At 34.5% G+C, this 16,656-nt stretch overlaps 1 protein-coding gene and 2 long non-coding RNA genes across 5 annotated transcripts in view; 2 read left to right on the top strand and 1 right to left on the bottom strand.

Moving 5' to 3' along the window:
* Window positions 1-16,656, top strand: part of LOC127842789 (neurotrypsin-like) — a 45,878-nt gene that overhangs the window by 927 nt on the left and 28,295 nt on the right. Inside the window, exon 1 of one of the 3 annotated variants that reach the window (XM_052372501.1) lies at window positions 11,246-11,340. The exons of the other annotated variants lie outside the window; for them this stretch is intronic. Within the exon in view, the coding sequence (XP_052228461.1) occupies window positions 11,292-11,340 (49 nt within the window). The 5' untranslated portion in view covers window positions 11,246-11,291. Of the gene's footprint in view, window positions 1-11,245; window positions 11,341-16,656 lie in introns of those variants that run through there. 3 annotated transcript variants of the gene reach the window in all.
* On the top strand, window positions 1,254-4,259 carry LOC127842792 (uncharacterized). Its single transcript, XR_008031878.1, has 2 exons — window positions 1,254-1,519; window positions 3,225-4,259. It is a non-coding gene; the product is annotated as an uncharacterized LOC127842792 (long non-coding RNA).
* On the bottom strand, window positions 5,414-11,161 carry LOC127842791 (uncharacterized). Its single transcript, XR_008031877.1, has 4 exons — window positions 11,024-11,161; window positions 10,342-10,452; window positions 7,611-7,691; window positions 5,414-6,065 (listed from the first exon to the last, which is right to left on the bottom strand). It is a non-coding gene; the product is annotated as an uncharacterized LOC127842791 (long non-coding RNA).

The raw sequence follows: 16,656 nt of genomic DNA, 5'->3' as shown, positions 1-16,656 counted from the left end.
ATGCCTAAAAATAAATATTATTTTTTAAACAGTTAATTTTTTAACATCGTAAAATGTTTATGGAAATCAAAAGAATCATTACAATAGAACATAATAATACAACCCTTATGAAGGCATTGAGTTTGTATAGATGACAAGTGTATTTAAAGGATGTGAAGTGTACCAAACACAGTGCATACTTGTGGATAAAACAACTATTTCAAGCGCTCTTAATGCCGTCCGTATTGGCTTAAATACGCCATAAAATCGTAAACATACGTAATTGTCTTATTACTTTATATCATAAATAACTAATTAAATAGTGTACACGAAAACAAGTAATTATTCTGCTCACTTAATTTCAAATAACCGAGTGAATCTTAACAAGCCGATAATCATAAAAGGCGAAACTCGGTTGGATCGCAACAAACTTTAGTTTTTTATGAAATCGAACTAAATCAATAGGATTGAACCAAACGTAGAGGCAACTGTTAACAGCTATTTAAAGTTTGCGACATACATGTATTACTAGATTTCGGTTTCGATAAAGTTGGTAGCCAAACATTCTATTGCTCCAATATATTATGGAAATGCCCGATGCAATGCCATGAAAAATGTGAATTACTTCAGCAAATGTACCCATGCATAATTAATTGTAACACAGCGTTAAGCATCTGTAAATTGTATCAGGTCGCAGCATGTTATGTCTTTATTTAAGTATTAATGATAAATATAGATATAAATATTTCGCAACATTTATCTAAAATCGGAGATATATATCAATAGCTCGTTTGAGCTTAGGACATATTTAAACGTATTCTTTATAAGTGTAGTATTACAATAAAAACAACATACTTGTAATACGTTTAGTCGTATAAGTGATTGATCAATGTGTGTTGTTATAATAACTAAAATTTATGGAAAGCCAAAGGGGACCCCCGCTAAAATACATATACTTATATAGTAAATATCGGGATTTTCATTTTCCGCGGAACTTTCACTTTCCGCGAAAAACCAAGGCAAGCATAGCCATAAAATACTACATACAAATCGAAATCTAAAAAGCGCGGAACTTTCATATATTTTCCGTCGGAACAATTATCTTTCAACCCTGTAGAGAATGCGGGCTCAAATAATCGCGCGGAACCTTAATATTATCTACTCTGTACAAATAGTAGTGTATAAAATCGCGCGGACCTAATCCACAAAGCGCGGAACACAAATATGTTCCGCGAAAATTAAGCATTGAATTACTGTACAAATCTCGGGTTGCTATGTAAATTGCGGGTTGCAAATGAAAAATCGCGCGGAAGATTCATTACTCCGCGCGATTTTCAATAGCATTGAAATACTGCACGAAATTCGGGTTGCTATGTGGTTACGCGATAAAATTTGATTGGTTCCGACACCTAGAAAGAACCAATCAAAACTCGCGTCTTATCCAGCATTCATGCAGTCATCATGATGACGGTTGTTTCACATTAACACAAAACCTTTTAAGGGCGAAAGAGTGATTAATTTTGATGACATTAGCAATGAGGTTAGTATTTAACATACATGAATTATGAATTTTAATGCAATTAAAACAGCTCAAGAGTATCGAGTGTTGTTTTCACGGTTTGTCTATATGCAAACGTCTCTGTTAAAACATAAACACCCGCAAAAACACGTCATAATCATATGTCGTCAAATAATGAAATATAGTGTTTGTGTGTAAGAAACATCTTCCCTTAAGCTCAGTTAGTAGAGAGCCAAGTTATTGTTATGGCAGTCGTGTGCTCTAGTCCAGCACCGTATACATCTTCAATTAAAAAGAACAAGAACAAGGCTTTACAGGCAATTCATCCCAAAGGCAACTCGTACCTTGGTCAACTCGTATCCATTTTTAGCTCGGCGTTTTCGGAGAAAACCCGAGGTATTGTCATAGCCAGCTCGTCGTCCGCCGTAGGCGTCGTGCTAAAACCTTAGCATTGGCTCTAAAATCAAAGTGCTCCACCTACAACTTTGAAATTTCATATGTAGATGCACCTTGATGTAAATGTAGATGATGAGTTCTACACGCCACACCCATTTTTGGGTCACTAGGTCAAAGTCACTGTGACCTCTAATATAAAACTTTAACAAAGGCTCTAAAATCAAAGTGCTTCCACCTACAACTTTGAAACTTCATATGTAGATGCACCTTGATGAGTTCTACACGCCACATCCATTTTGGGGTCACTAGGTCAAGGTCATTGTGACCTCTACTATAAAACTTTAACATTGGCTCTAAAATAAAGTGCTTCCACCTACAACTTTGAAACTTCATATGTAGATGCATGTTGATTTGTTCTACATGCCACACCCATTTTGGGGTCACTAGGTCAAGGTCATTGTGACCTCTAAAAAAAATCATCTGACAAGCACCTGTAGCAGAGCGTGGCACCCGTTATGCGGTGCTCTTGTTGTCAACTCGTACCTCATTCAACCTATTCAACTTGTTTCATTTGTCTTATTTTGTCACAATTGTAAAATTCTTGAAAGACATCAACCACAAGTGTCAATTTTCATCAACACTTTCGCTGCTTATACATATCTGCAGCAGACAACTTGCGTGAGCAATGCTTAGATAATTTAAGTGGAAACATCAAGAGGAAAATAAAAATTGTCTCTATGAGTTTGACTTATTAGCTAACCATCCTACACCTATTTCTGTATATCGGGTACGGGTTTAGTTTGGGTAGGTACAAGTTGACTAAAAAACAGGTACGAGTTGACCACAATGGGTAGGCATGCAGAACAAGATTATTGATTATTATATTTAACTGTCACACAAATCTGAAAGATAACACAATGTATTACAAACACAATGACTGTCAAGACATTCTAAACTCTTACAGTTAACATATATTTAAACAGGTGTACACATCTGATATACTGACCAAATTAAATAACTCAAGATTCACACTAGATACGACACAGTTTCAAAACTCGACATTTTGTCTGCATGCCACGCCAATTTAGTCCAACAAATTTGATTTAACCAGTGAATCCTGAGCTATATATCTTAAAGCAGAATGCATAATATGTCTAAAAAGTGTTTTTCGGCTAATTTCTGGTATGAACTATCTTCACACAAAGAATCTGGTAAACCTTCAGATAGCAATAGCAGAATGCTAATAATGAGTATAATGTTCTGTATTGTGGAAGAAATACATGAAGTAAAATAACATGATAGTATGAAACATGGTTTTTGTATTTTATAGCTGTAGCAGTGTTCCCAACTTGAACATCATCTTATGTGTACATATCTGAGGCAGAGCCAGCTTGCCCATCTGACCTCTGTTGTGGGCAACCGAGTAAGAGCCAGCTTGCATGTCATCTGTTGTGGACATCCGTGTTAGAGCCAGCTTGCACATCCTCTATTGTGGACATCAGTGTTAGTGCTAGCTTGCATGTCATCTGTTGTGAACATCCGTGTAAGAGCCAGCTTGCACGTCATCTCTTTTGGACATCAGTGTTAGAGCCAGCTTACACATCCTCTGTTGTGAACATCCGTGTAAGTGCTAGCTTGCACGTAATCTGTTGTGGACATCTGTGTTAGAGCCAGCTTGCACGTCATATGTTTAGGACATCAGTCAGAGATAGCTTGCATGTTATTTACTTGTGGACATTAGTCTGAGCCAGCAAGGACAATCTCTGTTGTGGATATCTGTCTTAGAGCTTGCACGTCATCGGTTGTTCACATCCTTGTAATAACCAGCTTGCACATCAACTGATGTGGAAATCTGAGTCAGAGCCAGCTTGCACATCCTCCGTTGTGGACATCTCTTTATGATTCTACTCTTTGCTTAGATTGACACTGTGACTTTAGTGTAATATGTTACAACCTTAAGCTATTCCTATTGTTGAATAAAAATATTGTGTCATTAAAATATATTTTGTTGGATAATTTGTATGTTGAGTTGTATTGTTTGGTCATTGCAAAGTATCAAGTTATTTTAAGACAAGAAAAAGCTCATCTTTCATCATGTATTTATATTAAAATTCTTGAATGTTAGTGAAGGTACAGTTCATATAATTAAAAGCAATTGTAATATGATTGCTTGTGTTTTATTGCACAGTGAATACCATCTTGTCTTTATGCTGACATATAGAACGGAGAAATAGTAAACTGTCGTTTTTATATGCAATGGGATTGTATATGAAGACTTGTATGTTCAGATGAAAAAAATGCCATATTTTTTCTCTTTATATTTTATTCCTGCTAAATGGTTGATGCAATAAAGTTAAGTCTTTAATGACTTGTGTTTCTTGTAATATTATTTGTAAGCAAATTTGGCTGTAGTATTACCGGTAGATGCATGCTGTACAAGATACTGTAGAGCAACATTATATTGTTTGAGAATGAATTGATAATTCAAGGTGCACAGCATTAATTTTGCCCTCCACCATCTCCGATTTTGGTTACACAGTTGCAAGTTACTTGCATTAGTATGAAGTCTTAAAATAACTTAAGTATAATTGCTGTTGTGTTATTATTAACCTTTTCCTGCTCTGAGGAAATTTTAAATTTTCTACATGCAAACATCATAAAACCAGAACAGCCTGCAAGTAACTCACAATCTGTTCAGGTTTTATGCTGTTTGCTGCTCATCAGTATCCATGGGTTGGAAACAAAGCCTTTAAAACTTTAATATAGTAAGAAAGGTCTTAAATTAAATTTATTCTCGAATGTGTCTTAGTGCGTTTTTGAGTGGTACAGGGTTAAATGTCTCATTTTGTTTTTGATTATCTTTGGTTTATTGAACACATATGAGCCTTGCTCTGTGAAAAAGGGGTTTAATGCATGTGCGTTTAGTATCCTCCCTGATTAGCCTGTGCGGTCTGCCCAGGCTAATCTGGAGTGCACTTGCATTAAACCCCTTTTTCACAGAGCGAGGCTCATATGTATTAGACAGTGCATTCAAATAATACAATTTAAATCTGAATCTTTTATTTAGTTGCAATACTTTAAAGCTACTATGTTTGCAGTTTTAGTGAAAACACAAACTTTTAATCAAAGAAGCATATAATGTGTATTACTCATTTAATCAACTTCCACTTTATTCCATACACGTGTTCGACTCTGTGACATTATGTTCTGTCAAACCTTTTTATTGCAAATTCATTAAACATAAATTGGTAACCTTGGGTATCCAAAAGGAATCCAAATTTTACTAGCCATAGACTTTCCAAAATGCAATTGTTTCTGAGAAGTATTTTTCTCTAGAAGGTGGCAAAACTCCTAAGCAATTCCTTTTTGGGCTAATGGTAGGGCTTATGCGTGTTAACACCCATTGACAAATTATTAAATATACATTGAAAGGTCATTGTTCACAAAACAGATCATGATATAACATGATGCAGCATTTTGTACTATATCAAATTAAATGTTGCTGAAAACAGTAGAATATTCAAATTATGGACATTTTATTCTGTTAATAATGCTATCTTTCTAACATTACAAATCAATAAAGCATGCTTAACAATAGCAGAACTCTTTTGACTTTTAATTATCTTTTCCAGTCTTTAAATCTTTACAAAATTAATTGTCCCACTAACACCATCCTATAAAACAGGTTACGGCTTCCAATTGTTAATCAACTATAAAGCATGAACAAAGGCACAAATATCGCAGTATCTTTTGCAAATGATACAAATGTCCATGGCCTCGATACGGAACAAAAAGCAAGATTTCTTGTCAGGCGGTAAGCTGAATCCTCGAGAACATTCGAAAAATGTCCATTTAATGCGCCACTGGGCCGTTCCTATTTAAATGGGCATCATGCACAGAACTTGGCCATCCAGGTCATATGTCCAAACATTTCAAGTTACTGTCACAGACTGCTTGAAGAACTAAACTGCTGATAAACAAGGACCTATGCTCAGATGTTGAAGCAGGGCATGCACTGTGGGTTCCATCAACAGTCCAATCATTCTACATCATTCATGAAATCCATAGGCAATGATCTTCAGTTCATGACGAGATTCTGGAAATCTGATGTACTGCTCCATCATTGCTGACAAGACTCTACATGTTGAAATGACTGTGTAATGTTGAGTCCCTGAAATACAGAAGTAAAATTCATGCTAGAGTTTAGCCATATTAATTATGCTTGATTGCATTGAAAGCTTTATGCTTATTAAGACATTCTAGAGTCCGTTTTCTGGGAGTAATCAGTACTTTGTATATAAGAAGATAAAGAGACCGCTAATAAACAGGGTTGAACCCAAAATGTTCCCATCACTAGGTGAACACCATATCCACTACGCCAGCCTGACAAAGTAAATGAAGTGAAGCTTCTAAGTTATGTCTCATTTGATTAACAAGAGCACCGCCCTGCGGGTTCAGACCTCTCATCTATTTTTTTTAAAGTTGAAGGGACCTATCTCAATACTTCAATCACAAAGGAGGGAGAGGTGGGGTGGAGAAGGGTGTATAGTGTGGTGGTGTGGTAATTTATTACACTATCTTCCAAAAATGATAAAAATAAATATTTGTGTTTTTTAGCCATGTTTAAAAAATGGGCAGGGGGTATAGTGTGAGGGTGTGGTCATTTATTAGATGATCTTTCAAAATGAAAAAAAAAGTACTTTTTTCTTTTTTTGGGGGGGGGGCGTGGGGGATGGTTTGGGTGGAGTCTATTTTGGTATGTCAGATAAGAGTTGCTTTGTAACGCTTGTAAAGAAGTTATGGAAATTTTAGCAAAATTTAATAATTTCACCTTGAGAGTCATGGTCATTCAAAGGTCAAGGTAAAATTCAACTTGCCAGCTACAGTAACTTATAATAGCATGACAGTATTTGAATTTTGAAAGCAATAGCCTTGATACTTGAGAAGTAAAGTAGATCAAAACACAAAATGTAACCATATATTCAAAGTTACTAAGTAAGAAAAGGACCATAATTCTGTCAAAATGACAACCAGAGTTATTCAACTTGTCCTGTACTGTCCCCTTATGATAATTTGCGAGTGTTCCAAGTATGAAAGCAATATCTATGATACTTTAGGAGTAAAGTGGACCAAAACACAAAACTTAACCAAATTTTCAATTTTCTAAGAATAAAAAGGGCACATAATACTTTCAAAATGCCAGTCAGAGTTACATAACTTTGTCTGCACAGTCCCTTTATGATAGTAAGTGTTGCAAGTATAAAGCAATAGCTTTGATACTTAAGGATTAAAATGGACCTAAACACAAAACTTAACCAAATTTTCAATTTTCTAAGTATAAAAAGGGCACATAATTCTGTCAAAATGCACGTCAGAGTTATCCAACTTTGCCTGCCCAGTCCCCTCATGGTAGTAAGTAAATAAGTTTTATACTTGATACTTTATGAGAAAAGTGGACCTAAACACAAAACTTAACCGGACGCCGACACCGACGCAGACGCCGACGCCAAGATGATGACAATATCTCTTTTTTTTTCAAAAAAAATAGATGAGCTTATAAATAAAATGTAACATTTTGCAAACTTGATTACACGATTTTTCATAAATACTCTTTCAGCTTTTTATTTATATATGAAGGCTAGGGTCACTTTCTGCGAGCCTTACAAAAAAACTAACCATATTTGCAATTGTCAAGACTCCTTCACATACAATTTACCTTTGCTTATTCCAATATCCTTTTGCCAACCAACATTGTGCGGTCACGTACCATACATGGTTCCACAGTTGTACAGAATTCCTACAAAATAAATGAAGTATACATTTACAATTCAAATTTCTTTTCAAAGAATGTGTAGGTAACTAAATTCCCTATACATTACTTTAATGTCATAAAATAAATTTCAAACAAGGGCTGTTTGTAAAACATGCATGCCCTCATATGGATTGTCAATTGTTGTGGCAGCCATTGTGTGAATACGTTTTTTGGCACTGTGACCTTGACCTTTGACCTAGTGACCTGAAAGTCAATAGGGGTCATCTGCGAGTCATTATTTATGTACCTTTGAAGTTTCATGATCCTAGGCATAAGTTCTTGAGTAATCATCCGGAAACCATTTTACTATTTTGGGTCACCGTGACCTTGACCTTCGACTTAGTGACCTCAAAATCAATAGGGGTCATCTGCGAGTCATGATCAATGTACCTATGAAGTTTCATGATCCTAGGCATAAGCGTTCTTGAGTTATCATCCGGAAACAATTTTACTATTTAGGGTCACCGTGACCTTGACCTAGTGACCTGAAAATCAATAGGGGTCATCTGCGAGTCATGATCAATGTACCTATGAAGTTTCATGATCCTAGGCAAAATCGTTCTTGGGTTATCATCCGGAAACCATCTGGTGGACAGACATACGGACATTCGATCCGACATGTGCAAAACAATAAACCTGCTCTTCTTCGGAGGGGGGCATAAATATTTGACAGATATTTAACAAAAATTAACTTGATTCATCAAATTAATCAGTATCGAATAATAGACCAGTTTCACAATATGAACACCGATACTATTTTTAGATATCAATCATATCACCTGACGCGTTGAATTGCAGAACAAGGCTGAACGTGGAACTGCATTTTCTTTTGCGATGCAAATTGCGTTGAATATCAAGATTTTAATGCGCACTGACACTGGTTACAATTAAGTCAAACATATGCATACAGACAACCATCACATGTCATGCTGTGTTAAGTAAAAAAATGATAAGTAATTCAAATATAAAAATTATAACACCTAAATAATGATTCAAGGACATAAGTTATGTACTATTAGTGTATATTAATGAATTATATTTAATCTTTATAAATAACAATAGATGTGTTCATCAGAAACACAATGCCCACTACTGCGCCGCTTTTAATTATACATATATTTTTTTAACCTTTGACCTTGAAGGACGACCTTGACCTTGAACTTCCACCACTCAAAATGTGCAGCTTCATGAGACACACATGCATGCCAAATATCAAGTTGCTATCTTCAATGTTGCAAAAGTTATGGCCTACATTATTTTTTTTCGGACAGACTGATATACTGACTGACTGACGGACAGTTCAACTGCTATATGCCACCCTTCCAGGGGCATACAATTTCCAGTTACCCATAAGCATCAGAGTAAATGTGGTCTGAAGACTAAACATTGATTATTGCACAAATCGAAGTCATAAATCAGCAGTATACAATACTAAGTATTGTAAGACTACAATTTTCAAAGGTAGGATGTGTACAATTTCATGAATTATAGAACGTGTAAGAGTTGAATCAAGCATCAGACAAAGTCCTATCAAATAGAAGAAAATGACACAAATGTTTAGCATTAAATTTTTGAAATATTAAAAATATATAGGTATAAAGCACTTTATAATAATGATAAAACTGGCTAATATGTATACAGTATTTAGTTTCTGACAATCTTTTTGGACAGATGACTTTCAATGTTGACAATATCTTTTATGTTCAGTAAAAGCAACAATTGAGTATTTGGCGTTTAATTATTCCAAGAAACGGCTACGCAATGCTACAACCACGAGACGCCATGGTCACATGGAGGTGTCATTAATTGTGTTAAATGACCAGATGATCAGATATCTACAACATGTGGTTTATGACATCACGTGGTTATTTAGTATTTGTCTGCACAGTATCTGATCATAAAGAGGTTATGGGTTTGTGCTGAATACAGGGGAATTTAAACGCAAGATCTATCAATAAATAAAATAATTGATTAATCGCCCAAATAATGCGCAAACAAAGAGTGTCAGATAATCCAATAAGTTTTAGACTGTCAATTTACACACACTAAGAATTGAAAGCCATACTTGGAGTGTCAGAGTTTGTGCAAAAAAAATAATACTAACAAGAATACAAACAAGTACTTTAATCAAGAAAATGTATTTCATATATTGGCACTTAAAATGGAAAGTATATATTAAGTAATTAATGGCTATTTCTGATGCAGTCAACTTGTGTTGGCAATATCATTAAGAAGATCTAGCTGAATGATCAAAAGCAGAGCGATATTGCGATGCACTATTAGAAATCTCCACGTTCAGCCTCATTCTGGAATTCTGCAATCATTTGACTACCTGCTATATTGGCTTATTGTGAAAAGGGTCTATTCAGTTATAAATACTTTAAAGAAGTAGATTTTCCATCACTCTACAGCTGTTGGGCTTTCTTAAAGGAAGTTTGGGAGTAAAATAAATCTACTCCAAGTTTTTGTCACAAAAAACTTCGGACAAGTGGAGAATTAGCCGCATTTAGTGGATGATTTAGAAACATGATTAATTTAAATTAGATCTACATGTAATAGCTATTGAAAAGTTAAGTTATCCAGTTATTCTTGCTGCAATGTGGATAAGAATAATACAAACCAATAGCTGACAAACCTGATATCAGTGATATGTTGACCTTTGAAGTCGAAATTGAGACCTGAAATCTGTCTGTATAGAGAGGCACAATTTGTTTGGCATATCGTAACCATTACTGGCAACACACACCTACAAAATTTATATATAAATCATATTAAAACATAAATTTATTATTAATTTTATTTATTAATTTATGACGAAATGTTTTAATCTAGGTCAGATATAACGAAACAATAAAAACGGATTAAAAACAATACCTTATTTTAATTAATAGGTTGAAAACAAAAATAAATGTATTAATATATTGACGTTCAACTGAACGAATACAAGACACAAGTACATTACATAACAATAAGTTATTATTTCAGTCGCATTCGGAGAAAACTGGGCTTAGTGCATGTGCGTAAAGTGTCATCCCAGATTAGCCTGTGCAGTCCGCACAGGCTAATCAGGGACGACACTTTCCGCATAAACTTGATTTTCGGTAAGGAGGGACTTCCTTGAAATTAAAAATACCATAAAAGCGGAAAGTGTAATCCCTGATTAGCATGTGAGGACTGCACAGGCTAATCTGCGATGACACTACGCACATGCATTAAGCCCAGTTTTCTCAGAACGCGGCTCATTTAATTAACAATTGTCAACATTATGCATATTATCGGATAGTTTTACACAATATTAAAAAAGTACAAATACAAACCTGGTAATACATGTAAATGATCGTATGCAATAAAGTTATTGATCCCAATCTGATCTATTTCCGAATTATCTGCGAATCCATCGAGTAGAAACAATAACCATGCAATTCGCTCCGCCATCTTGAAACGTTATACTTACTGAACGCACTGATTGTGTTGCATTTGTTACAAAGTATCTGATTGGTTATTTCTAAGTATCGGATCCAATCAAATTTTTCGGGTAACTAGGGATTCTAACACCTAACAACCCGAGATTTGTACAGTAATTCAATGCTTAATTTTCGCGGACGATATTTGTGTTCCGCGCTTTTTGGATCTGGTATTTACTGGATTTTCTCTCTTTAATAGACTTCTTAAAATAGCATTCTACAATCTCCGCGCGATTTTAAACACTACTATTTGTACAGAGTAGATAAATAAGGTTCCGCGCGATTAATTGAGCCCGCTTTTTCTACAGGGTTGAAAAATAATTGCTCCGACGGAAAATATATGAAAGTTCCGCGCTTTTTAGATTTCGATTTGTATGTAGTGTTTTATGGCCATGCTGGCATTGGTTTTTCGCGGAAAGTGAAAGTTCCGCGAAAAATGACAATCCCGATATTTACTATATAAGTATATGTATTTTAGCGGAGGTCCCCTTTGGCTTTCCATAAAAATTAATCAAATTGTACATGAGTATTTTCTGCTTTATTATAAACCTATTCGAACTACTGGAGTGTTGCGTAATACACATTTTTAATTATCTTTAAAATTGCGATTATACACTCTTTTGGTGTTATGCGTTCCTAAACTATGTCATCTGTGTTCATTGTCCGATGGGTCTCTTGTAGCGTATGTATATGAATGCAAATCCATTTGTCGCGCCCGGAAAAAAAGGTCCAAATTAAGGGCAGTTCTATTTTAATTTCCATTCATATTGTTGTTGTATTTAATATGTGTATTGTTAAATTATTTATGTTTTATGCGAATAAACTCGTGTTTGTTCAATCGATATTTGCTGCATTATGCCTGGCTGACATGTTGTAAGTTGTTGTTCAATATATATTCTTTTTTAAATTGTGTCACTTTGTAGTACTAGTTTAATTAGTAAGAAAAATCCGATGATTTATTTGGTGGTGATCTGTATTTGTTAAGTGGATTTGTCTGTTTCCAAAAATGTTGGCATTAGTCTCAGTGGCTAATCTAGTTCTGTGTAAAATGGACTGAAAGCAACACATGCTTAATTAAATTTTAGAATCATTGAATAGACTCTTTTTCTTAATCAATAGATAGTTTTCTTTAGTTCACATGTTTTCACATTTTTTTTTCTCATTTTTGCGTAGTGATTTTTTGATTTATTTAAGCTGATTTCAGTCTGTCTGTTTAAGTTAGTTTTCATTCTAATATTAAAGCTATACCTAATGCGATCTATAAAATCTTTCAGTTGGACATTGTTTTATGGTCTCTTTAAGAACCCTTCTATATAGTTTGATTCAGACTTGGGAAGGATGTTTTGTAGATATCGTTTAAGTACTTCAATATGGAAGCACGTATACACTCTTCAACCACTTATTACTACAAATAACTTTGAGTGTTCTTCTTAACAGGAAAAAATGAGATTGAAAAGTCTATTAATTATCAGAAATGGTCCTCTTATGGACACTTATTGATTTCTATAAAAACACACTCAAATGAACAATGTCATTCTTGTGACTATGTACTTAAGGAAGTATTGTTTTATTAAAACCCATCAATGGTTAAAGAGTTTAGTCCGGAAGATTCAATTTGTGCACTGTGCATACGAGTAGGCAACAATCCCCTCAAGATGATATGCGAAATATTTGTAATTCACTACCTTTATATTTAAGTCATAAACTACTTCTAAGAATACTCCAATGTGCTTAGTTATCTCCTATCAATAAATAGGTCTGAGTCACTGGAAATTAACCCTTTAAGCGCTGGAACCGAATTTTGAAGGCCTTTGCAAACAGTTTGGATCCAGATGAGACGCCATAGAACGTGGCGTCTCATCAGGATCCAAACTGTTTGCTATTCTGATAGTATTCTTTGAAAAAAATCGAAGAAATGGCTTAATTTAGAAATTCAGCAGACGACATTTTAGCAGATGACAAATTTCCCAGCATGCAAAGGGTTAATATCGGAAGTAAGCAATTGTAGATCAGAGTCCTAGATTCAGTTACGTATTCAATCCCGCCGGTAGGAGTATTTTTCCTTTACTAAAAGTGGTTACGATGCACCAAATAATGAATACAATAGTTTGTCAGTAATTAACTTCCTTTCATTGATATTTTTGTCTCTATAGATATAGGGTGTTCATGTAAGCGTTAAGTTTTCAATATTTTTGTGTACTGAAAAAGAGACATTAAAAATTTTTTGCTAAAATAGGCAAAATTTGTTTTCGTGCTCTGTAATTGTATATTTATAATGCGAAAATTACTGTACTGAGTTTAAATAGGTTTTTGTGATATGACATAGAGAGAAGGCGTTACAAAGAATGCAGTAAACATTGCTTAAATGTATTTATTCACAAAGTTTTGTATATGATATTCGAAAGGGATATAATTTAGCGTATTGATGATTGTTACAAGCGTTCCTTGTTATCTCTCACAACCTTCTCGATGTCCATTATTTCGTCCGCCACACGCTTCATTTAAACGTTAAATTTCAGACTTTCTTGTCTAAATTTGATGGCACGTCATATGCAACATCCTGATAGGGTTCTCATACGCAAAGTGTTCGGTCGTTCTTTCCGATCTCTTGTACGGAGTGAATATCACTTTGAAAATTCAGAAAACGTTATCCAACGACTTTTGTGTGTGGACATTTCCATATTATCTGGTTATTTCGCAGCAACGAATTTTCAGGAGTTATTAACCTTCGATTAATGATTTTACAGTTTCTAATGAGTTTTGATTTTGTGTCCGCGTTAGATCTCAGAAACTTCCCATACTTATCCGAATCCAATTATAATGTAGACGCAGTATCTTCACAGTTTATCATGTGAATATTTTTTTATTCTGCCCCAGTTATTTCCCTACCAGTAATCATTAATTTCCGCGTGCTATATCAAATATTAATTTTCCTGTTTTAATAAAATCTTATTTTTAATAATAGTGACATGCTGTTTTAACATGTTCTATTGCTTGAATTGCTTCGCTCAATTGATTGTTCATGAAATCACGTTCCTTTGATTACAAATGTATTAGTTATATGGGATATTGTGTATTTTCTCGAACTCTCAGCATCTTATTTAACCCAATTTTGAATACGTCCCCGTTATAGGGTGGGCCTGCGCATATTGCCTGGTTGTTCATCTTTGAGATAGTTCATTATAAGTTATGCATTTATATTAACGACAGTTACTTGTAGTGTGATAACTTCTAGTTTTGAGAAAAGTGGAACATCGATGTAACTTTAGGCAATCAGAAAATTGCAAAGACATTATTTATTATTCTTTTTTAAAGTTGACGCTTGTAAGAGATTTCAAAGTTTACGTGAAGTATTCATATCTACACAAAGATAATATACTCCATTTTACTAATATAATATACTCCATATAATATAATCTAATGTTATATAATTATACTCCGACTAGAAAACGGTCCATCTTAGTAAATACAAAGGGTACGAAACATATGTATGATCCAATTTTAACAAACGAGTCCTCATCAGTGTGCATAGCTTAATGGTCTAATGTTTTTAATAAAATTGAAACAAATAAATGGCAACATATTTTTATATGCCTTTCCGTATTACACGGGAAACCAATTTATAGTGGTTTCAATATAAAATTATACATAGAATCTTAGGTACAAACTCCTTTTTTTAAATTTGTTACGCCACGACAGCCGACTGCACCTTTTGTGAAACTGAATGTGAAACTATTCAACATATATTTTTGGAATGTTATCATGTCAATCGGTTAATCAAAGAATTGGTTTCTAGGTGTAATTACTTTTCGAATTTTCTGAATATGCATTCCTTTATATTGGGACATGCAAATACAAGTGGACCTTTACATTTATTTTGTATTTTGATAACAATGTTTATTTATACATTGTCAAGTACTAAGCGAAACAAATTACTCTAATGATTTGCGTAAAAGTAAAGAATCGGATGTTTTGTTACCCCGTTTCCAGTAGTTGTGATAAGGGACTTATATCAATTGTTTATTAATGAAATTTTTTATAATTTGCATATATAATTTGTAAACTATGTACGGTGTTGAGTGGGATGACCTCGACCCGCACACACCTATCGACGAGAAAATAAAGTATATTGAACGGAATTTTTTTTATACTTTTAATAACGTCAACACCCTATGAAAGTCGGGTTTAAGAGAACCTGCGCACTTGGTGAGTTTTTTCTGACTATCTTTTGTCCTTTGTTTGTTGCGCTTCTTTCCATCGTAGTTGATAACCTTGTTAATACCATAGAGGCAACATGTATTACCTTATTTCCAATACACTGTGTCAATCCTTTTTTCTTAGCCTTGTTCAAAACTAGATTTGGCGGGGAGGGGGGGGGGGGGGATTAAAAACTAGGTCAAATAAAAGAAAAAGTTTGCGAACACCCGGAAGTTTTTTTTCCGAATCTATATGAAACTTTCAACGCAACAATTTTTTAAATGATATATAATCGGAGGTCAAATATAGTTGCTTACTGATGAAGAAAATTGCCGTAAGGAGGCGGGGCAGTTGGTCTTATTTGGTTTAGAATTAAACTTTGGGAGCACTCTACATGTCACATTATTTGTTAAAGCTTCATTTTTTCTAATGATTTATCGGTCTAATTTGATAATCGTTCATGTGCAACAAATCACCTACATGCGTACGCGCAATTTTCCTTAAATGACTTCAGTGAAAAGTCTAATGAACTCTTTACAAGTCACACGTGCTCAGAGACTGTATTCTGAAGGTTACTTGACTGAGTTCACAAATGGTTCCGATCCTTCGAAAGCGGTTAAACAATTTCCCTTATATTTCTTTAATGCATACACGTGAACACTCCCTTTAGAATTCAGATATTTTTTTTCCAATTATCATGACAATTAACTGGGACTTTCCATTTTATTTAATCTCGATTGAGTGTAATATGTGACAAAAATCTTAATGTCACATTATCCACCCAATTTTCATGAAACTTTCTCAAAACTGTTGTTCTACTAATACCGCGTTTGATGCTTCCGGTCATTTATGAACTAGTGTCGCAAGGCGGAGTGGTAAAAGCCCTAAAAAAGCTGTAGTAAGAGCTTGTAAAACCGTAGGAAGTAAAATTTTGTATCCAATTTTCATGAAATATGATCAGACATTTTTCGGCCAAGTTTCTGAATGGTGCCGGTCCGTTTAAAACATGGCTACAACGGACGGGATTGTATTCTTATATGGCTTTATTTAAACCTTTAAATGCTTTAGAAGTTACATGTTTTCCCAATATAACAAAACATATGTTCATATAATTTCTCAGTCGCATTTACTCAAAGGTTCCGGGTAAAACGAAGGGTAGGACCCATGGTCCTCTTTTGAAAATGAATCAGTGTGTACAAGCTAATTGAACGTCAGGTGAAGACCGCACTTAGACCAAAATTAATGAGTGAAACAATATAACAGTAGACACGGTGTTCAATAGAGGTATC

This window comes from Dreissena polymorpha, chromosome 8, assembly GCF_020536995.1.
Source record: "Dreissena polymorpha isolate Duluth1 chromosome 8, UMN_Dpol_1.0, whole genome shotgun sequence".
In the NCBI taxonomy this organism is placed as follows: Eukaryota; Metazoa; Mollusca; class Bivalvia; order Myida; family Dreissenidae; genus Dreissena; species Dreissena polymorpha.
Note: the sequence above shows the minus strand (reverse complement) of the source record. Positions and strands in the feature narration are given on the sequence as shown.